The sequence below is a fragment of the Neoarius graeffei genome, chromosome 26 (genome assembly GCF_027579695.1).
Source record: "Neoarius graeffei isolate fNeoGra1 chromosome 26, fNeoGra1.pri, whole genome shotgun sequence".
In the NCBI taxonomy this organism is placed as follows: domain Eukaryota; kingdom Metazoa; phylum Chordata; class Actinopteri; order Siluriformes; family Ariidae; genus Neoarius; species Neoarius graeffei.
In genome coordinates this window covers 31,216,797-31,241,367 of record NC_083594.1, presented here as the reverse complement: position 1 = coordinate 31,241,367, position 24,571 = coordinate 31,216,797, and the positions used below count along the sequence as shown (strand labels likewise).

At 46.3% G+C, this 24,571-nt stretch overlaps 1 protein-coding gene across 1 annotated transcript in view; it reads left to right on the top strand.

Moving 5' to 3' along the window:
* LOC132874200 (kazrin-like) overlaps positions 1-24,571 on the top strand; it is a 134,141-nt gene that overhangs the window by 49,024 nt on the left and 60,546 nt on the right. Inside the window, 1 exon segment of the mRNA XM_060910189.1 lies at positions 5,649-5,808. Within this exon segment, the coding sequence (XP_060766172.1) occupies positions 5,649-5,808 (160 nt within the window).

The following is a 24,571-nucleotide window of genomic DNA, read 5'->3' as shown; positions in this document are numbered from 1 at the left end:
GCCGTTCCTGGGCCTGCCGCAAATTCTCCTGGGTTAGGTGGGTGAGTGTGTGGAGTTTTGTGCGCAGGTCCATAACGTATTGAATTTCGTTCTTGCTTTGTGAAGGTCCCTCCTCCCAATTTTCCCGCAGCACGTCTAGGATGCCGCGTGGCTTACACCCATATAATAATTCGAACGGGGAGAACCCCGTGGAGGCCTGGGGGACCTCTCGCACTGAGAACAACAAGGGCTTGAGCCACTTATCCCAATTACATGCGTCCTCGCTTACGAATTTTTTAATGATATTTTTGAGGGTGCGGTTGAACCGTTCTACTAAACCGTCCATTTGTGGGTGATACACACTGGTGCGGATCGGCTTAATCCTCAATAACCCATACAGTTCGCGCAGTGTTCATGACATAAACGTAGTGCCTTGATCAGTCAGAATCTTTTTCGGGATTCCGACTCGGGAGATGACGCGGAAGAGTGCCTCTGCAATACTGCGTGCTGAGATATTGCGCAGAGGCACTGCTTCTGGGTATCGCGTTGCATAGTCCACCAGAATTAATATAAAGCGGTACCCCCATGCTGACCGATCTAATGGCCCGACGAGATCCATCCCAATTCTCTCAAACGGGGTCTTGATCAATGGAAGAGGGCGCAAAGGCGCTTTTGGAATGGCCGCTGGATTCACTAACTGGCATTCGTGGCATGCCGTACACCACCTACGAACATCACCGCGAATCCCCGGCCAATAGAATCGGGCCATTATTCGGGCTAGTGTCTTATCTTGCCCTAAGTGTCCAGCCATGGGATTAAAGTGAGCCGCCTGGAATACCAATTCCCGGCGGCTCTTCGGAATCAAAAGCTGCGTGACTTGCTCTTTAGTTTGAGTGTCCTGCGTCACTCGGTATAACCTATCCTTCATAATTGCAAAGTAGGGGAAGGACGGGGTGGCGTTCAGCTGGAGCATTTGACCATCGATTACTCTCACTTGGTCAAATGCATGTCACAGAGTCTCGTCTCGCGATTGTTCTAATGGGAAATCCACGAGGGATTCCCCAATAGAGAGAGGAAGAGCCAGCGGCTCCTCACTCTGACGCGGAGATGACGTAGACGGCTCTGTGACAGCTGCTCCCGCCAAAGCGACACTGGGACCTCCCCCTGTCAAATGGCAGGACCCACTTTTTACTAGGCGAGTCATTAAACCCCGAAATCCCGACCAATCAGTCCCCAAAATTAAAGAGTGGGTAAGGCGAGGATTAACCGCCGCCTTCACTATAAATTTTTCCCCTCTGAAAAAAATGTGGACCGACACCAAAGGGTAGCTGTGAACATCCCTGTGCACACACAACATCTTCACCCCCTGTGTTCCCCCCAGTGCCTCATTTTGCACCAGGCTTTGGTGACTTGAGGTCTGGTTACAACCAGAATCCACCAACGCCTGATATGTATCCCCTTGGATACTCACCGGTATGCGATACGCTCCGGCCTGATCGAGGGCGGCCTCTGGCGTGTCGGGGATCCGAACCACCGCCCCCACTTCCATCGCTGTGCACTGCTGTTGAAGGTGACCCAGCTCCCCGCAGCGCCAGCAAACCGGCCCGGGCTTTCCCTCTGCACCGGTGATCTGGGGCTCACTCACCTGAGGTGGGGGAGTGACAGACACAGAAGGGAGAAACGGGAGGGCACCGCACGTGCGGCGGGCCGCCTGGGGTGGTGCCGGCCCCCGCCTCTGCGGTGGGGGAATGGGGCGAGGACGGGACACAGGAGGAGGGGGAGAGAGAGAAGAGGAGAGAAGAGAAGATGCCATCTGCTGTCCTGCTGCCGAGACAGCCGCCAAATGGTCCTCCGCCAGCTCCACTGCCTGATCCAGCGTCACCGGGCGGTGGCACTGGACCCACGCCTCGGTTCCTGCTGGCAAGCGAGCAACGAATTGTTCCAGCACCACCTGATCGATGATTTCCTCGGCGTCGCGGTTGTCGGCCCTCAACCACCGCCAGCAGGCATCCCGGAGCTGCTGGCCAAACGAGAACGGCCGGCCGACTTCCTCCAAGTGCAACGCATGGAAGCGCTGGCGCTGTTGCTCTGGGGTGCATCCCATGCGCTGGAGGACGGCCCGGCGGAGGTCCGCGTAGGCCAGTCGGCGGTCGACAGGGAGCTGTAGCGTGGCCAGCTGTGCCTCTCCCGTTAGCAGGGGGAGGAGGCGCGCTGCTCCATCGGCCACCCCGAGGCTTCGGTGACTTGCTCGAAGAGCATGATGAATGCCTCGGGGTCGTCCTGCGGGCCCATCTTGGTGACAGTGAGGGGCGATGGGCCGCGGTAGGAGCGCTGGTGGACCCTGCCGACACGAGGAGGTGTCGGAACGCCTCTCGATCTTCTTGTTGGGCCAGCACCAGGGCCTCGAAGCATTGCTCTTGCTCCTTCCGGAGGGTGACGAGTGCCTGGTGCTGGCTTTGCTGGGCCGTGGCGAGGGCGTGGACCAGGTCGGCGAACGGGGAAGACTCCATGGAGCTGCTCGACTGGTGCTCCACTTTTCCCGGGTTTTGGCACCACTGTGGCAGTTCATATGGGTGGGTGGAGCACAGAGGACGGCAGGACAGAGATCAGGGTTTGGAATAGAGCTTTTATTGCCACACTTTTCAGTGAACAATATTTGTCTCAAACAGATAGACACACACACACGACAGGCGTCTTGTTCGGGGATGAGCTTCTCTGCTCTTGCTCTCCCTCCTTAAGTAGGGCGCGGTCACTGGGAAGACACACAAACACAGGTTAATTGCTCTCAGGTGTAGTGATTCTGCCACTTACCTTCCCTGACTCCGCCCTCCTGTCACAGACCGGCACTTGACCACGCCCCCGCTGCCACAATGATATACTCCTATCTTTAACTGTTATCAAACACTCCTTTTCTTAATCTCACTAAAGTTTGCGGTCCAGCTGCATGATAATTAATTTTAAACTACAACACAGGGCGGCATGGTGGTGTAGTGGTTAGCGCTGTCGCCTCACAGCAAGAAGGTCCGGGTTCGAGCCCCGTGGCCAGCGAGGGCCTTTCTGTGAGGAGTTTGCATGTTCTCCCCGTGTCCGCGTGGGTTTCCTCTGGGTGCTCCGGTTTCCCCCACAGTCCAAAGACATGCAGGTTAGGTTAACTGGTGACTCTAAATTTACCATAGGTGTGAATGTGAGTGTGAATGGTTGTCTGTGTCTATGTGTTAGCCCTGTGATGACCTGGCGACTTGTCCAGGGTGTACCCCGCCTTTCGCCCGTAGTCAGCTGGGATAGGCTCCAGCTTGCCTGCGACCCTGTAGAAGGATAAAGCGGCTAGAGATAATGAGATGAGACTACAACATGTAGATGATCATGATATAGCCAGTTTTTGCTTTGTGGTTATTCACTTACTTTTTTCTGTAGTGCATTGGGATTTTTTTTATTATTTCATGTTTTTTTGTTTTAGATTTTGTGAATTGAGTATTAGGTGGCATGGTGGCATAGTGGTTAGCACTGTCACCTCACAGCAGGAAGGTTCTGGGTTTGAGCCCAGTGGCTGATGGGGGCCTTTCTGTGTGGAGTTTGCATGTTCTCCCCGTGTCTATGTGAGTTTCCTCCAGGTGCTCTGTTTTCCCCCACAATCCAAAGACATGCAGGTTAGGCTAATTGGTGGCTCTAAATTGACTGTGGGTGTAAATGTAAATGTGAATGGTTGTTTGTCTCTATGTGTCAGCCCTGTGATAATTTGGCGACTTGGGTGTACCCCGCTTCTCGCCCACAGTCAGCTGGGATAGGCTCCAGCTTGCCTGCGACCAGCGCTCGAAACTAATGGTGTCCCGATGTCCCGGGGACCATAAAAAATGTCATCGGGACACAAAATTATCATATCTGGGACAATCCCGGGACAATGGAAAAAAATAGATCTAGAAAAAAAGTGCTACATTAATATTATTTACAAAGCCGTAACACATACGTAGACATTCACCTAATTTGTCAATTTTAATTTTAAAATGTTAACAGCGAAAAATACATAGTAGCTACACTTTTGATGCACCTGCATCAGTAGGCTACAGAGCAGCGCATTCTGTTCTAGAATCTTCGGCCGGAGTCCGCATTATATGGACTTGGAATGGAATTGCTACCGCACACGCTGCACCGACTCTTGCCAGAACAAAAATGCTTAAGTGGTTGAAGCGGACCGACCGCGGGGAAGAAACTGAAAGCCCAGACATAACGTCTCCGGGACCTTCAGGATCCAAAGTGTCATCGCCTGGTCTGCAGGCAACGCTAGCAACTGAATGAACTTAATGAACACTGTTAGACACGTTATAAAATACAACAGGAATGATGTGGATGATATTGATGGAAGATACCGTTCAACAGAATAAGTGAGTTTTCTTGGTGTCTTTTGAGTTCAGAAAGTTTAGTCAGTCAGCAGCACAACTAGGCTAGGACCTGGCACTATGTTGATGTTGCTAACATTTGCACCTACCTTTTGGCAGCGAAAGTTCATAAAATGGATAACGGAAAGTTCATAAAAATGGATAACGGAAAGTTCATAAAAATGGATAACGGTCTCATCTCATCTCATTATCTCTAGCCGCTTTATCCTGTTCTACAGGGTCGCAGGCAAGCTGGAGCCTATCCCAGCTGACTACGGGCGAAAGGCGGGGTACATCCTGGACAAGTCGCCAGGTCATCACAGGGCTATGGATAACGGTAATGGTGAAAATTATAAGTTGGCCTTGTAAGTGCCAACATATTTTCAAGGTATAAGTAGATGAAATGAACATAAAAGGGGTCTTATTTTCAACTAAAGTGTACTGCAGATGTAGGGAGTTGAAACATTTTCTGAATGAGCTAGTTGGCCCCTTTAAATAAACGGGTATCTATTCATACAGTGAGATCGCCAAAGTTTAATAAACTGAAAATGCAATAAATGTAATTTTGAAGTAGATGATGTATAGGACATGTGTCGCTTGTGTCTTGTGACTTATTGTAAAAATGATATAAAGGGTTCAAAATTGCATAGTTACAAATATAATAGTAACTTCATATGATGATATTAACCACTGGTTATTTCAGAGAGGAAAAAAATGGGGACACTATTGCTTCCATTCGGGACAATACAACACAGAATTCGGGACCACTGGGGGACACAAAGAAAAAAAGTTAATTTCGAGCCCTGCCCACGACCCTGTACAGGATAAACGGTTATGGATAATGGAAATAATGGAATTGAATATTATTTAGGTCATAGTTTCCAGTATAAAACACAGACAGAAATAAAACAAACTTACTTACAGTATCCAATATCAGTAAATGGCTGTTCCTAATAATGTGTATGTGCGTTATTATATTATTAAATGTTTATTTTATGAGATCAATATAAAATCAGCAGAAAATAAAACATAGTATTTTTAAGTTCGTTTCTTAGACAAGGATTTTAAGATCGTTACCTTGTTAACAGTTTCAGCATGAATCTTCCGCCTTCCTCAGAACGGAAGATTCACGCTGAAACTGTTAACAAGGTAACGATCTTAAAATCCTTGTCTAAGAAACGAACTTAAAAATACTTAAATAATCAAACATAATGAACTTCCACTACAGAAAATAAAACAATTAAATTGTTACACACAATTGTTCATGATGTTAATGAAATGTTTGCTTTCCCCTAGGCAAAACAGTCTCTGGCCACCCTCACTAAAGATGTTCCAAAACACCACTCAGTGGCCATGCCTTCAGAGCTGGTGGTGAACGGTAGTCAGGAGTGGGTGATGCAGGCCGAGCTTCCTCTCACTGCAGCAATCAGACAGAGCCAGCAGACCTTGTACCATTGTCATTCTGCAGACAGGCAAGGTACACACACACACACACACACACAGTACCAGTGTTGTCAATCTTGCTGCTAGATTTGCCAGTGTGTTATGTTCAAAGTCTATACATCTAAAGAAACGTTCAAAAGTGAAGTGCCAAATTGTCTCATTGCTGGCCATGCTACAGTTTTTAACCCCATGCATTCCCATGTGAGTGACTGGAAAACAAGCTAAAATTACATTTTTAATTCTCCACAAATTATTTTCTGGAATAGTGTTCTGCTGATTTTACAAGCTCAGTTGAGCTTGATATCACCCTCAGTATTTTTCCTTATGATAAATGCATTTTATAAGAGGTATTTGATAACTAAAAGAGGGTGGTTGATGAGGTGATTGACAGTATTGGAGTGGGCTGGTGAACAGCTTCATAGGACTGTCGAGTTTCATGAATATGCACACAATTTCCAACAAACACCTGAAGCGCTTAATGAGACTATAACCCAGCTAACTTTGACATATTTCAAACTTGTACCTAAGATTTTACAGGTGTTGACAACTTTGAAAATTATGTAGCAAAGCCATGTCTTGTTCTGCTGTAAACTAACTTCTGACAGATCCTCAGGAAGTTCTCTGCAGTGTTTCCGGTATGTGGTTCATTTTGATACCCAAGCTAGCTCATTAACAAATTCTAGCTAACTGCCAGATAACACCAGCAAACTAAAACACCTTGAAGGAAAGATGAAAAATGTGAGACTTTTTTCAAACATTTCTAGGCAAACAAATCATTAGTGCCACACATGAAACCATGAATTACATTTGTCAGCAGGATCAACAATGTATTAATCAGGGAGATGTAAATAGAGGTGATCATTGTATTAATATTGTAACTAGCAGACCAATTTGAGTGAACAAAGTGATGGTGTAAACGAAGACAGCTAACACTGGCTAAATTTCACAGCAATTTACTATTGACTGAATTACCTAAATATTCAAAGTATCTTATGCAGTCACCTTTTTTTTTTTAAACATACTTCTCTATTCAGATGGGGAACTTGCTACAGATGATGAAACTCATGGACAGTGGCAATTTTCCCCCACTTTTTCCTTATGTTTTTACAAATGTGTTGAATGTAAATTTTGACTGCTGTTTACCAATATATTTTTTGCTTGTACATTAATGATTTATACTTACCGTACATTACTACAGCTGACTAGCAAATGGTTAGTCATAACTCAAAGCTCTAAAATCTTTCCCTGTCACTGTGCATGGAATGAAGAAAATTGAGGGACCGTGACCAAACTTGGTGGGTGAGAGGCCATAACTACTTCTCAGACTCTGGCTCCAATGGTCTCTACTGTACAAGTCCTGGCCTCAATCTTCACTTACTGTGCAAACTCAGTCAGGATGATGACTTTCAAGTCAATCAAATTTAGGCTTTAGTGCAAAGCCCTATTGTTTTCGTGTTGTTGTTTTGTTAGGGCCCGATACCGAAGTGCCGTAGGTGCAAAGCCCTGTTGTTTTCGTCCTGTTTTCCTCTTCTTTTTCTTCTTATTTTTTATTATGATTATTTTTTTTCTCTGTGCAAAAACACATTTTTGAGGCACTTGCAATGCTCAAAAACTCACAAATTTTGCACATTGAGCAAATGTGCTTAAAATCACAAATTTACATTGAGCAAGGGACTGGGCGTGGTCCCGGAGCTCTATAGAGCCCTGAGAACAGGCTATGGTTGAGATGAAGTTGCTTGGATTGGCATGAAATTTGGTGGGATCGATACTCTTGTGATACAGGACAATTTTCACTTGGTTCTATTTGACTCCACCCAACAGGAATTCAGCCATGCTGAATGGAATGTGGGATTTTGAAATTTTCCCACGCTGCTTTGAGGGGCTTACCATGGCTAAAAACTCATGAAACTTTGCAAATACATTTGTCCTGTGATAAAATTTGAGGTGATATGGGAAATTTGTCTAGTTGGGCTTCATTAACTCCATAGTGCTACCTACTGTAGTTCAAAAATACAGATTTGACACCCAGTACATATTCAAAAACTCATGAAATTTGTTACACACGTCAGTCATGCGGACTGCTACTCAGCCATAGGGGCGTGACCCCAGGTGTGTCTGGGGGACTCTATAGTGCCCCCATATGTCATTGTGACTCCTGCCCAGTATATAGTTTCACCTATCTGTGTCAAATTTGGTACGTGTGTGGAGTACCCCGAGACGAACAAAATTGCCTATACATTGCATCAGCCATACTCAACAGGAAGTGAGAGATTTCTGGTTTTGTGCGTTTTGACACATTTCATGTTTTAATGAACTTCTCCTAGGTGCTTTGTTGGATCAATGCCAAATTTGGTATACGTCATGTCAAGATGTTGCTGATGTTAAATTGAGAAGGGATTTGCAACATGTTGCAAGATGTTGAAATGGCAAATCAATGAATTTATATGTTATGCCATGCAAACAGGAATTGAGTCATAAATTCACCATGCATTGCCTGATATGGCTCAAACATCACAAGTTATAGGATATCATGGTTCGGACAATATCGACATGCCCAAAGACACCCTCTGGTATAATGCCGCTATGTGGACAGGGACAGAACAAGCTATGGTTGAGATGAAGTTGCTTGGATTGGCACAAAGTTTAGTGTGATCGATACTCATGTGATAGAGGATAAAGCTCACTTTGTTGTATTTGACTCTGCCCAACAGGATGTCGGCCATGCTGGATGGAATGTGGGACTTTGAAATTTTCCCATGCTGTTTTGAGGGGCTTTCGATGGCTAAAAACTCATGAAACTTTGCACATATATTTGTCCTCTGATATATTTTGAGTTGATATGGGAAATCAGTCTGGCTGGGCTTCAATAACTCCATAGCACCACCTAGTGCAAAAATACAGATTTGACACTTTGGAAATATTTGAAAACTCATGAAATTTGGTACACCCATCAGTCATGCACACTGCTACTCAGCGACTGGGACTTGACCCCAAGTGTGTCCGGGGGACTCCATAGCACCCCCAGATGACATTGAGACTCATGCCCGATATATAGTTTCAACTATCCATATCAAATTTGGTAGGTGTGTGGAGTGCCCTGAGCTGAACAAAATTGCCTACACATTGCATCAGCCATACTCAACAGGAAGTGAGATATTTTTGGTTTTGCGCATTTTGAAATGTGTTACATTTTAACAAAATCCTCATAGGCGGTTTGTTGGATCCATGCCCTATTTGGTGGACGTCAGGGCAAGATATTGCTGATGTTAAATTGCAAAGGGATTTATGATATGTCGCAAGATGTTGAAATGGTGAACCAATAAATTTTAGACTGGTACCAAAATTCAAAAAAGTGCTTATTTAAGGAGTTAAAGGCATTTTTGAGACAAAGTTGGCAAACAGTCTTATTTTGTCAATTTGGGTGTGCCGAATTCAAATCTGCAATATGCCGAGCTCTATCTGACCTCTGTTGACCTCTAGAGGTCATTGAACTTTGGGCCTGTAAATGTCTCAGCTGAACCCAGTTTCTCAGCTTTCTAAGGAATGAAATGTACTAAAATGATTAATGAAGTTAGCAAATGGCCTTGTTTGTTAAATGTTTGGGTGCTGAATTAATTTTTCATTTGTAAAACGACATATGACCTCTGATAACCTCAAGGTCATTAAACTTGGCCTATAGGCCTATGCATTTAACGGCATTTTTAAACTAACTTTACTCCCCCAAAAAGAATATGAACAGACAAAAAACAAATAGAAAGGAACAAATACAACATTAAATGCCAGTCCATGTACTGTACATGTGACTTACTTTTCACAATGAGAATGCCTAGGCGATCACCTTACATAACATTGCATTACATTTGCGGTTATTGTTTATACAAAGCTACTGAAAAAAGGACAGATTCAGCAGCATACAAAATGTGGGGGCATACAGGGTATACAGGTTAATCAGGGTTAGTATATATGAGAGTTTCTTTTCTTTGTTTTTTGTAAAGGCTTTACCCCGTTTAAAACAAAACAAAAAAACAAACAACAAAGAAAAAAACTCTTGTATATACTAATCCGGGGCGGCACGGTGGTGTAGTGGTTAGCGCTGTCGCCTCACAGCAAGAAGGTCCGGGTTCGAGCCCCGGGGCCAGCGAGGGCCTTTCTGTGTGGAGTTTGCATGTTCTCCCCGTGTCCGCGTGGGTTTCCTCCGGGTGCTCCGGTTTCCCCCACAGTCCAAAGACATGCAGGTTAGGTTAACTGGTGACTCTAAATTGACCGTAGGTGTGAATGTGAGTGTGAATGGTTGTCTGTGTCTTTGTGTCAGCCCTGTGATGACCTGGCGACTTGTCCAGGGTGTACCCCGCCTTTCGCCCGTAGTCAGCTGGGATAGGCTCCAGCTTGCCTGCGACCCTGTAGAAGGATAAAGCGGCTAGAGATAATGAGATGAGATGAGATATACTAACCCTGATTAACCTGTATACCCTGTATGCCCCCACATTTTGTATGCTGCTGAATCTGTCCTTTTTTCAGTAGCTTTGTATAAACAATAACTGCTAAATGTAATGCAATGTTATGTAAGGTGATCGCCTAGGCATTCTCATTGTGAAAAGTAAGTCACATGTACATGGACTGGCATTTAATGTTGTATTTGTTCCTTTCTATTTGTTTTTTGTCTGTTCATATTCTTTTTGGGGGAGTAAAGTCAGTTTAAAAATGCCGTTAAATGCATAGGCCTATAGGCCAAGTTTAATGACCTTGAGGTTATCAGAGGTCATATGTCGTTTTACAAATGAAAAATTAATTCAGCACCCAAACATTTAACAAACAAGGCCATTTGCTAACTTCATTAATCATTTTAGTACATTTCATTCCTTAGAAAGCTGAGAAACTGGGTTCAGCTGAGACATTTACAGGCCCAAAGTTCAATGACCTCTAGAGGTCAACAGAGGTCAGATAGAGCTCGGCATATTGCAGATTTGAATTCGGCATACCCAAATTGACAAAATAAGACTGTTTGCCGACTTTGTCTCAAAAATGCCTTTGGGTGTCACAATTCTGGATTTTGGTACCAGTCTATTTGTACATTACGCCACACAAACAGGAAGTGAGTCATAAATTCACCATGCATTGTCTGATATGACTCAAACTTCACAGGTTATACGATATCATGGTTCTGAAGATATCCACATGCCCAAAGACACCCTCTGGTATAGCGCCACCATTTGGACATGAACAGTATCCATTGCCAAAACGTTACATTTTGATGTACTCTTCCTAGGCGGTTTGTTGGATCTCATCTCATCTCATTATCTCTAGCTGCTTTATCCTGTTCTACAGGGTCACAGGCAAGCTGGAGCCTATCCCAGCTGACTATGGGTGAGAGGCAGGGTACACCCTGAACAAGTCGCCAGGTCATCACAGGGCTGACACAGACACAAACAACCATTCACACTCACATTCACACCTACGGTCAATTTAGAGTCACCAGTTAACCTAACCTGCATGTCTTTGGACTGTGGGGGAAACCGGAGCACCCGGAGGAAACCCACGCAGACACGGGGAGAACATGCAAACTCCGCACAGAAAGGCCCTCGCCGGCCATGGGGCTCGAACCCAGACCTTCTTGCTGTGAGGCGACAGCGCTAACCACTATACCACCGTGCTGCCCCCGTTTGTTGGATTCATGCCATATTTGGTATACGTAATGTAAACATGTTGCTGATTTTAAATTGTGAAGGGATTGAGTCATATTGTTTTTGGCATGTTTTTCTCTTATTATTATACTTTTTCTATAATTACAGATTTGGCACCTTGGAAATATTCGAAAACTCTAGTTTCGTGCACTCGTGAAAATAGGGCAACAGTTTATTATTCTTAGGTTATTTGTCGGGCGGCATGGTGGTGTAGTGGTTAGCACTGTCACCTCACAGCAAGAAGGTCTGGTTTCGAGCCCCATGGCCAACAAGGGCCTTTCTGTGTGGAGTTTGCATGTTCTCCCCATGTCCGCGTGGGTTTCCTCCGGGTGCTCCAGTTTCCCTCACAGTCCAAAGACATGCAGGTTAGGATAACTGGTGACTCTAAATTGACCGTAGGTGTGAATGTGAGTGTGAATGGTTGTCTGTGTCTATGTGTCAGCCCTGTGATGACCTGGTGATTTGTCCAGGGTGTACCCCGCCTTTCGCCCGTAGTCAGCTGGGATAGGCTCCAGCTTGCCTGCAACCCTGTAGAACAGGATAAAGCAGCTAGAGATAATGAGAAGAGATGAGGTTATTTGTCTTGGGTGAGGCTAGATGACACCATAGTGCCCCCTAAAATGGTAGATTCAAATTTATAGTCTTGGATGCCACATTGAGACTACTGCCCGTTTTACAGTTTCACCTATCTGCGTCAAATTTGGTAGGTGTGTGGAGTGCCCTGACCTGAACAAAATTGCCTACACATTGCATCAGCCATACTCAACAGGAAGTGAGATATTTTTGGTTTTGTGCGTTTTGACACTTGTTACATTTTAACAAACTTCTCCTAAGCAGTTTGTTGGATCCATGCCATATTTGGTAGACATCATGTGAAGACATTCCTGATGTTAAACTGTGAAGGGATTTACAATATGTCGCAAGATGTTGAAATGGTGAATGAATAAATTTATACGTTACACCACACAAACAGGAAGTGAGTCATAAATTCACCATGCATTGCCTGATACGGCTCAAACTTCACACGTTATAGTATATCATTGTTTCAAAGATATTCACATGCCCAAAGACACCCTATTTTATAGCACCACCATTTGGACATGGACAGTAATGATGCCATTGCCAAAACATGTGTTTCATTTTGATGTACTGTACTCTTCCTAGGTGGTTTGTTGGAATCATGCCATATTTGGTATACGTCATGTGAATTTGTTGCTGATTTGAAGTTGTGAAGGGATTTGCGATATCTTGCAAGATGTTGAAATGGCAAACCAATAAATTTGTTATGCCACACAAACAGGAAGCATGTCATAAATTCACCATGCATTGCCTGATATGGCTAAAAATTCACAGGTTATAGGATACGATGCTTCTGATGAGATCCACATGCCCAATTTGACCCTCTGGTATAGCTTCACCATTTGGACCTGGACAGTAATGATTCCATTGCCTAAAATCTTTGACTCATGAAATCTGGTACTCACATCAGTCCTGGCCATTACTACTCAGGGAAAGAGGCTTGACCCCGGATGTGTCCATTGGACTCCATAGCACCCCCATATATTATTGAGACTTCTGCCCGGTATATACAGTAGTTTCACCTATCAGTGTCAAAATTGGTAGGTGTGTGGGGTGCCCCGAGATGAACAAAACTGAAATGCACATTGTTTTAATCAATTGACTTGCAACAGGACTTGTGATATCTTGCATGATGTTGAAATGGTGAACCAATAAATTTATATGTTTCACCATGCAAACAGGAAGTGTGTCATAAATTTACTATGCATTGCCTAATAGAGCTAAAACCTCACAGGTTATAAGACATCAGGGTTCTGATAATATCCCCATGCCCAAATTGAGCCTCTCATTTAGCACCACCATTTGGACCTGGACAGTAGTGATTCCATTCCCGAAAAACTCTGACTCATGAAATTTGGTACACACATCAGTCCTGGCCACTGCTACTCAGGGATAGAGGCTTGGCCTCAGGTGCAATGCCATATTGTTTTCGGCATGTTCTTGTGTGCATGGGCCCTTTATCACCACTAGCGGCTATATTTTTGTCTCTTTTCTTGAATAGAATTATAGAATTTTGTAAATATTTTTATTTTGTATTGTCATGATGAAAGGCTTCTTTCTATAAGAAATAAGTTATAAGCTATTTGTGGAGGTGGAGGTGGGGTTGAGTGCCAGATTGTGAGCCTAGGGGTGGGAGGTGAGTGACGAGAGTTACATCTGCAATGAACAAAGGCTACTTTGTGTGCTCTGTGTTGTAGCGAGTGAGCAAAGGAACAAAATAGAGATGAGAACCAGCATAAAGGGGTGTGTTTTGTTTTTATGAGTATGTCCCCAAGTGTAAGACCTGCAAATAAAAAGTGAAGCCATGCTGAAAAGCAAAACTAAAATAAATGCCAGTTGTGTTAACTTGCCTGTCTATGCATTTTCAGTCTCCTGAACCATCTGAAGTGTTACACTGGTGCCGAAACCCAGGATCTGAAGTGCCATTGTGTCCTCACTTGCATTCACCAGATGTCGCACCAAGTGTTCATCACCATGTACACTGATCAGGAGCAGTGCTTCCAGACATTGCTCCAAGCCCAGCAGGAGGGCTGGGAGATGCTCCAGGGCCTAATCAAGGTGGTGAGTACCCCAGCAGCAGCACCTGTCACCCTGACCAAGATCGGACCACAGGATGACCCTGAGGCCTTCACTGAATTATTCAAATGAGCCATGGACATTTGGGGTTGTCTGGAAGACCAGAGGGCTGTCTGGCTACTGCCACTCTTGTCGTGGAAGGCCAGCTCATGGCCCTGCAGCTGCCTACCACTAACATGCTGGAGTACCCAGACCTGAAATGGATCATTCTGCAATGGGTTGGCCACTTCCCAGAATAACACCGACAGCAGATCTGCTTGATGACTGTCAATGAGGTCCATCACCTAATCACATTTGCACAGTAGCTCTGGGATCCCTGCTGGTATGACATGTAAATACAGCATGTGTCATTGATATGATAATGACCTAGGACCAAAACTTTATAGGAGACAACTCATGGTTTTCTGCAGTGACAAAGTCCTTACTTCCTGGATGAAGATAGCATTTGTGTCTCCAGAAGACTGGGAACCCATTGCCTTGAGCATAGATGTGGAGATGATTGCAGCTGCAGTGGCCACTGATTCTATCCTGAAGCAGTGGACTGTGTAAAGTTTGGGGGTGCTGGCAGATGAGATGCAGGTGAGTAGCGAACCAGCATCTGGTCATAATGCTTCCAACCTCAGTAGAGAATAGATGCTTGCTTGGGTTTGCATGTGGGAGCCAGTGCAGACAGCAGGCCATAGAGAACAGGGGACAGAAATTCATGTTAGTTTCAGATATGATAATGTGGCAGCGGGAGCGTGGTCAAGCATCGGTCTGTGACCGGAGGGCAGAGTCAGGGAAGGTAAGTGGCAGAATCACTGCACCTGATGTTGGTTAATCTGTGTTCGTGTGTCTTCCCAGTGACCATGCCCTATATAAGGAGAGAGAGAGCAGAGGAAGGAGGCTCTCTCCCTGACCTGAGGACTCATGTGTGTGTGTCTGAGAGAGTGACTTTACTGTAAAGTACAAAATAAAAAGAGTTCTTTTCTGTGCTCCACCCCTACGAACTTCTACAGTGGTGCCGAAACCCGGGACTCGAGCATGGGAAAAAGAACAGCCCCATGGAGTCCTCCCCCTTCGCAGACCTGGTCCATGCCCTCGCCACGGCCCAGCAGAGCCAGCACCAGGCGCTAGTCACCCTCTGAAAGGAGCAGGAGCACCGGTTCGAGGCCTTGGTGCTGGCGCAGCAAAAAGACAGACAGGCGTTCCGGCACCTCCTCGCGTCGGCAGGGTCCACCACCTCCACCGCTGCAGGCCCTTCTCCCCTCACCCTAACTAAGATGGGCCCGCATGACGACCCCGAGGCCTTCATTACGCTCTTCAAGCAGGCAGCAGAGGCCTCGGGCTGGCCGGTGGAACAGCGCATGACGCACCTCCTCCCCCTGCTAACGGGTGAGGCGCAGCTGGCCGCGCTACAGCTCCCTGCCGACTGCCGGCTGGTCTATGTGGACCTTCGCCGGGCCGTCCTCCAGCGGGTGGGGCACACCCCTGAACAACAGCGTCAGCACTTCCGCGCTCTGCGTCTGGAGGAAGTCGGCCGGCCGTTCGTGTTTGGCTAGCAGCTCCGGGATGCCTGCTGGCGGTGGTTGAGGGCCGACAACCGTGATGCTGAGGGGATCATCGATCAGGTGGTACTGGAGCAGTTCATCGCCCGCCTACCAGAGGGAACCACGGAGTGGGTCCAGTGCCACCGCCCGGCGTCGCTGGATCAGGCCATCAAGTTGGCAGAGGACCATTTGGCGGCTGTTCCGATGGCAGGACAGCAGACATCCTCTTCTTCCCTCTTCTCTCTCCCTCTCTCCCCCTCTCCTCCTGTGTCTTGTCCTCACCCCATTCCCCCACCATGGAGGCGGGGGTCAGCCCCACCCCAGCCGGCCCATTGCACCTGTGGTGCTCTCCCATTTTTCCCTTCTGTGTCTGTCTCTCTCCCCCCCTCAGGTGAGTGAGCCCCAGAGCATCAGTGCAGAGAGGAAGCCCGGGCCGGTTTGCTGGCGCTGTGGGGAGCCGGGCCACCTCCAACAGCAGTGCTCGGTGATGGAAGTGGGCACGGTGGTTCGGATCCCCGATGTGCCAGGAGCCGCCCTCGATCGGGCCGGAGCATATCGCATATGCTCATATGCATATCGCATATGAGTATCCAAGGGGATACACATCAGGCTTTGGTGGACTCTGGCTGTAATCAGACCTCAATTCACCAAAGCCTGGTGCAAGATGAGGCATTGGGGGGAGCACAGGGGGTGAAGGTGTTGTGTGTGCACGGGGATGTTCACAGCTACCCTTTAGTGTCAGTCCACATTCTTTCCCGAGGGGAAAAATTGAGAGTAAAGGCAGTGGTTAATCATCTCCTCACCCACTCTATAATTTTGGGGACTGATTGGCTGGGATTTGGGGAATTTGGGGACTGATTTGGGATTTGGGGAGCCATCTAGTGAAGAGTGGGTCCTGCCATAATTCAACAGGGGGAGGTCCCGGTGTCGCGTTGGTGGGAACAGCTGTCACAGAGCCGTCTACGTAATTTCCGCGTCAGAGTGAGGAGCAGCAGGCTCCTCCTCCCTCTCTCGGGGAATCCCTTGGGGATTTCCCGTTAGAGCAATCACAAGACAAGTCTCTGTGGCATGCATTTGACCAAGTGAGAGTAATCAATGGTCAAATGCTCCAGCCAAACGCCACCCCATCCGTCCCCTATTTTTCTATTATGAAGGATAGGTTATACTGAGTGATGCAGGACACTCAGACTAAAGAGCAAGTCACGCAGCTTTTGATTCCAAAGAGCCGCCGGGAATTGGTATTCCAGGCGGCTCACTTTAATGCCATGGCTGGACACTTAGGGCAGGATAAAACACTAGCCCGAATAATGGCCCGGTTCTATTGGCCAGGGATTCGCGGCGATGTCTGTAGGTGGTGTACGGCATGCCACGAATGCCAGTTAGTAAATCCAGCAGCCATTCCAAAAGCGCCTTTGCACCCTCTCCCATTAATCGAGACCCCGTTCGAAAGAATTGGGATGGATCTCGTCAGGCCATTAGATCGGTCAACACGAGGGTACCGCTTTATTTTAGTTCCAGTGGACTATGCAGTGCGATACCCGGAAGCAGTGCCTCTTCGCAATATCTCAGCACGCAGTATTGCGGAAGCGCTCTTCCGTGTCATCTCCTGAGTTGGAATCCCAAAAGAGATTCTGACTGACCAAGGCACCTCGTTTATGTCACGTACAATGCACAAACTGTATGGGTTATTAGGTATTAAGCCGAGCCACACCAGTGTTTATCACCCACAAATGGACGGTTACTTGAATGGTTTAATCGCACCCTCAAAAATATAATTAAAAAATTCGTAAGTGAGGACGCACATAATTGGGATAAATGGCTCGAACCCTTGTTATTTGCAGTGCGAGAGGTCCCCCAAGCCTCCACGGGGTTCTCCCCATTCGAATTGTTATATGGGCGTAAGCCACACGGCATTCTAGATGTGCTGTGAGAAAATTGGGAGGAGGGACCTTCGCCCAGTAAAAATCAAATTCAATACGTTATGGACCTACGCGCAAAACTCCACACACTCACACACCTAACCCAGGAGAATTTGCGGCAGGCCCAAGAATGGCAAACCCGCCTGTACAACAGGGGTACGCGCCTTAGGGAGTTTGCACCGGGAGATAAAGTCCTCGTACTGTTGCCCACAATGAGCTCCAAATTAATCGCCAAGTGGCAAGGACCCTTTGAGGTCACATGGCGAATTGGGGACGTCGACTATGAAGTGAGGCAAACGGACAGGGGTGGGGTGCTACAGGTTTACCACCTCAATCTGCTCAAACTCTGGAATGAGGAGGTCCCCGTGGTGTTGGTGTCGGTGGTTCCGGAGAAGGCGGAGCTGGGGCCAGAGGTTCAAAAAGGAACATTGGCATCACGTACCTCTCCGGTCCCCTGTGGAGACCACCTCTCCCCGACCCAACTCGCGGAGGTCGCCCAGTTGCAGACCGAGTTTTCGGACGTGTTCTCGCCCCTGCCTGGCCGCACTGACCTCATAGAGCACCATATTGAAACACCCCCGGGGGTGGTAGTGCGCAGCCGCCCTTACAAGTTACCCGAACACAAGAAAAAAGTGGGTCAGGAAGAACTCGAGGCCATGCTCAAAATGGGCATCGTGGAGGAGTCCCACAGTGACTGGAGCAGCCTGGTGGTCTTGGTACCCAAGACTGACGGGTCGGTCCGGTTCTGTGTGGAATATAGAATAGTCAACGCAGTGTCTAAATTCGATGCATACCCAATGCCTCGTATTGATGAGTTGCTCGATCGACTAGGCACGGCTCGCTTTTACTCGACACTGGATTTGACAAAGGGATATTGGCAGATCCCCTTGACTCCATTATCCCGAGAAAAAACGGCCTTTTCCACACCATTCGGCTTACACCAGTTTGTCACACTTCCTTTTGGGCTGTTTGGGGCGCCCGCTACATTTCAGTGGCTGATGGATAGGGTCCTCTGCCCCCACCCCACCTATGCGGCCGTGTACCTCGACGACATAATTATTTATAGTAATGACTGGCCGCGGCACCTACAACACCTGAGGGCCATCCTTAGGTCGCTGAGGCGGGCGGGTCTCACAGCCAACCCGAAGAAGTGTGCGATTGGGCAGGTGGAAGTACGGTATCTGGGCTTCCACTTGGGCAACGGGCAGGTGCGTCCCCAAATTAACAAGACGGCAGCGATTGCGGCCTGCCCAAGGCCCAAGACCAAAAAGGGGGTGAGACAGTTCCTGGGGCTGGCTGGCTATTATCATAGGTTTATACCTAATTATTTGGACGTCACCAGCCCGCTGACTGATCTCACTAAAAAGGGGGCACCAGATCCGGTCCAGTGGACGGAGCAATGCCAGCGGGCTTTCTCTGAGGTGAAGGCTGCACTGTGTGGGGGGTCACTGTTACACTCCCCTGACTTTTCTCTCCCCTTTATGTTGCAGACGGATGCATTAGACAGAGGGTTGGGGGCCGTTCTGTCCCAGGAGGTGGAGGGGGAGGACCGCCCCATCCTGTGCATAAGCAGGAAGCTGTCGGTGCGTGAGGGGCGCTACAGCACTATCGAAAAGGAGTGCCTGGCGATCAAGTGGGTGGTCCTCGCCCTCCACTACTACCTCCTGGGGCGCTCTTTCACCCTCTGTTCGGACCACGCTCCCCTCCAGTGGCTCCACCGCATGAAGGATGCCAACACGTTGGTATCTGGCACTCCAGCCCTTTAATTTCAAGGTGGTCCACAGGCCTGGGGCGCAGATGGTCGTGGCGGACTTCCTCTCCCGTCAAGGGGAGGGGGGGAGTCAGCTGCGGGCCGGACGGCTGCCTGGCCTGAGTCGGGCGGTGGGGGTATGTGGCAGCGGGGGCGTGGTCAAGCGTCGGTCTGTGACTGGAGGGCGGAGTCAGGGAAGGTAAGTGGCAGAATCACTGCACCTGATGTTGGCTAATCTGTGTTTGTGTGTCTTCCCCAGTGACCACGCCCTATATAAGGAGAGAGAGAGCAGAGGAAGGAGGCTCTCTCCCTGACCTGAGGACTCGTGTGTGTGTGTCTGAGAGAGTGACTTTGCTGAAAAGTACAAAATAAAAAGAGTTTTCTTGGGGAACTTAGTTCTGGCCTGCCGTCTTCTCTGTGCTCCACCCCTACGAACTGCTACAGATAAATACCTTTCTTTACCTTATCTGTTTGAGTATGTGAGTGCAGTAGAATAATAGTTAGAATACATAGTCAAATCTGCAATAATGAGGTCCAAGGAAGGGTTAAAATTCTTGGTGGGAACTGTCACTTTTTCTTGCTGTGACTTTTTTTTGGGGGGACAGGGGTGCTGTGATTTTTTTTTTCCATTTCTGGTGGAGAGTATGCTGTGCGCATTTTGGCTGCCACTTCTCACCAGAGCTTTTTCTTTTGTTTTTCTTTTTCCCCCTCTTTTTTCTTTCTGTATTTGTATGATGTGATATTTGTTATTTATCTGAATGTTTTGTCCACCAGTTGTGGCATAGCTCCAGACCCAGTTTTGGGCATCGGCTTCCTCAGGTCTTGGTCCACCATGGTGATGCATGTTCTGCTTGGTGTGGACTGTAGTGAGCTCATTGTTCTCTCTAACATCAGAGTTGCCCAGCACTCTGTGCGGCAATGCTTCTGTACTCACTTTCTGGATCTATAGTATGGTGTTCTGAGTGCTGTTGCCCAGTGGCATCGTGGCAGCTGTGCAGGTGGTGTGGGATTTATCTTTGTGCACCTTTTTGTGGGACTGTGGCCAGCTACATCACTGGTGTTACACCCCTACCTCTTTTTTTTTGTAATTGTAAAGCAACCTTACATGTGAGAAAGACACTATAGAAATTAAACTTTATTATTATTATTATTATTAACTGTGAATTCAAAACATCTCAAAATCTACAGAATGCTGTGAAAAATACTGGTTCCAGGAGAGAATTTGTGTGTGGGCTAAAGAGACCCTAAATGAACTTGGATACCATTTGTGAATGATAGTGTAAAAGGTAACCATTTGTAGTAAACAGAGAGACTTTACTTTTCAATGCCTTTGAGAAGAATGATTGAAGGATTCCCAAAGTAAACTCTGAGCTGAAGGGTTCAGGCATCTCTAGATTCCTGAAACAGTGTTTTATGCAGGCTGGAATTTCTATGACTCAAAACATAAATGCACATACTAAGCTTGCAAGATGGCAGATACAGACGTGCACGAATGTAGCCTGGCAGGTGCTGCGTCTTGTTTGTGCTGTTTGTTTAATCCATCTAGGCCAAAACTCAGATCGCATCACTAGTTCATAGTTCTAAACATTGCTGCGCTGCTGTTGCTGTCCATGCAACATTGCTTTTACAAAGAAAACACTTATGTTTGTAAAAGCCAACACCTGCTGTATTCCAAACTCCACATCAATGGATATGCAAAGGTGTTTTCTACATCGCATGAAATGCCATCTCACCCACGCCGTGGGCTCGTTCAACTCACCATAATACTACTACTTGCTGGTGATGTTGAACATAATCCAGAACCGCAACCTACAGCGAGCACGCAAACCGGTGTCATGGGACTGCCATTTCAAAGTGCCCGGTTTGCAACCCTTCACAACACCCTGCTCATTGCCGGTACTATGCCTGAGCCTCTGCCTTACTTTCCCCTGGTGCTCCCAGTACTGTCTGTGTTTGCAGCTCAATCAATGGCCTGTTCCTACTCACCCCCGGTGCTGCCGTGGCTGTCTGTGCCAGTTGCTTAACTGGGGGCCTCTGCTGGCAGATGTTTGGCAGAGTTTACCGGGGTGGTGTTGCCTGTGGCCGCCACCAACTTGGAACATCCAGGGCTGCGGGCTGTGGCTGAGTTTACCGGGGTGACGTTGCCTGTGAACACTGGCCTGGAGCGCCCAGGGCTGCGGGCTGCTGCAGACTTTGCTGACATTGCGTTGGCCTCTGGCTTGGAGCGTCAAGGGCTGCAGGCTGGTTCTGGCTTGACAAACTCGATACCAGAGCAGACTATTAATATCAACAGTGCTGTGTCAGATGCCACCACAGCCGCGGCTGCTGAAAATTTGCCCCGGAGGCGGTGCGGAGTACACCAATGTCCACAAACACCTGGTAGCGCTGACCTCCAAAACTTCCCTGCTGAAATGCAAGGGAGTCCCTCATTGAGGGTAATTGTCGTCCCATCCCCAGGCAACACATGGTTGGTCAGCCCAACGTCAACAAACTCTACTCTCCCTGTCAACAATTCTGCTGATGGTCCAGGTAAGTGTGGACCAACTAAAAACTTTCCTAGAACTACAATCGGCAACAAAAACATATTGAAGCTCAGTGGAAGTATCTGCACTACCACACACAAACCACAGCATGTATCTCCCGGACTGAATCCAGTAATAAAAAAGCTACAAAACTGAACTTTTTTCAAACAGTGAATAATGCCAAGGTATTGTGGTAGGGTCCTAATGCAAAACCCAGCGGTCTGCTGGGCGGTCACTTGAATATTCACAGTATTATTCCTGAAAGTGATCAGATAAAACATCTCTTAACAGACTCTAACCTGGATTTTGTGTGCTTGTCAGAGACTTGGTTAAATAAAAACTCCCCATCTTCAGCCCTACATATTCCTGGCTACAATGTATTTAGGAAAGATAGAAATGTACGCAGAGGTGGGGGGCTGGTGCTCTATATCAAAGATCACATCTCATGTAAAGAAATACAATGTTCTGCTGTGAACGATCTTGAATATATTTATGTTAGTGTTACTTTGTCACCCCAAATGTCATTTTTTTTAATTGCCATATATAGACCACCAACTGCAAAAGTTGTATTTTTTGATAACTTGGAAGCTGTACTAAGGGAATGCAGCATTGGGAAGGAAATAATTTTAATGGGGGATTTTAATGTTAATTGAGAAGACAAATTAAGTAAGAGGACGTTACATAGGATATCTAATAAATTTGATGTGGAACAACTAATAAAGGGACCTACTAGAATAACCTCATCATCAAAAACTCAAATTGATTTGATTTTTAGCAATAAACATGAAAGGGTGATAAAATCTTTTAATATGGCTACAGGTTTGTCTGACCATAACTTGACACTTATAGCTAGAGAGCTCGCTAAAGCCCGATTCCACCTTAAATCTAATGTCAAGTCCTTACAATTAAGAATACCAAAGAGTGATATAGATGATTATGACAAGGCAATTAAAAGTATTAGTTGGGACCAAGTAATAACTGGTTCAGATGTGGATACTGACACACATGCTGTCATGTCAACAATTCAAAACATAACAAAACAATTCCTTAGAAAAAGTAAAACTAAAGGTAACAAGAGATATACCCTCCCCTGGATTAACAGTGACGTATAGAAATTAATGAAGGAGAGAGATAGTGCCCTGCGGACTTCTCAAGTCCAAATCACTGACTGACAAACACATATTTACTTCCTTGGGCCCCCGTTACACTTATTCGGAATTAGCAGGAATCAAGCAGAACCAGCTGGAATGAAATTTTTTTCAAAATTCATGCCACATTCAGGCAGGAATTTCAAACTGACCAACATTCTTACAGCTTTGTAAAAATGCCATTTGAATACTTAGAATGTGCTTTGAACCCACCTCGAATGATTCTTGCACATTCTGGGTGTATTAGCTTTCGAATGCAGTTCAAATGTAGTTGAAACACAGTAGGAATACCTAGAATGCTGTTAGAATGCAGTAAGAATATTAAGAATGCACTTCGAATGCCGTACGAGTGCGGTTCGATTGTTGCCCGAATACCACCCAAAGTCTGGTCGGAAGGTGCCTCGAATGCTGTACGAATTCACCTCAAATGCAGTCAGAATGCTCCCAGAAAAGCTGCCGAATATGTTTCGAACGTCTAAGAATTCAAAGAGAATGCAGCTCGAATACTTAGAATGTACTTCGAATATCCCGGAATATATGAAGAATTTTCATTCCGACGACATTCCAGCTCATTCGAGGCACATTCGGGACATTCTGGCAGGATTTTGAAGTGGCTTGCTTTTTCGATTTTTCCCTCAAACACGATCATAATGTTTCGAATGCTGTTGGAATGCCATAAGAATATTTAGAATGCAGTTAGAATACACTTCGAATGCCGTTCGATATTTCTCCTCTTCGAATGTACTTCAAATGTTTTGAGCATGACCAAAACATTCGGGCCGGCTACAAGAATGAGCCTGAATGTTTAGAATGCAGCCATAATTTTTAGAATGCACTTCGAATATCCCGGAATATACGAAGAATTTTCATTCTGACGGCATTCTGGCTCATTCCGCCTCTAGTGTGACTACCCTATTAAGAAATAGGGTAACTAAGAGTATCAGAACAGCTAAATCTGACTTCTTCATAAATCTTATGCATGATGCTAAGGGAAATCATAAACAAATCTGGAATTGTCTTCAGAAATTAACAGGAAAATACAATAGTAACACTAAAAAGCAACTAGAGGTTAATGGTAATGGTACTCTGTGTACAGGAGCAGTAGAAATAGTGACACTCTTTAACACACATTTCGTAAGTTCTGTAAAAATGATTACAAGTAATTCACTAAAGGACTACCCTGTTCCCGTAATGACTGGTGATGACTCACAACCAGTATTTTCTTTGACAGAGGTGTGTGAATTAAAAGTTAATGCCACTATTAACTCTGCCAAAAACTCTAAATCAAAATATATATTTGGATTAGACTCCTTGTTTTTAAAGAAAAATGCTCCTTCCCTCACTGGTCCAATCACTATACTAATTAATGCCTCTTTAAAGGAAGGGAAATTTCCAAAGGAGTGGAAGTCTGCCATTGTTGTGCCAATCCATAAATCAGGAGACATAACTGACATGAATAATTATAGGCCAATCAGTATTTTACCTGTCATGTCTAAGATCTCTGAAAAATGTGTGGCTGAACAACTGACCCATCATCTTAACAACACCGCCTTCTCATTACATCCCAGGCAA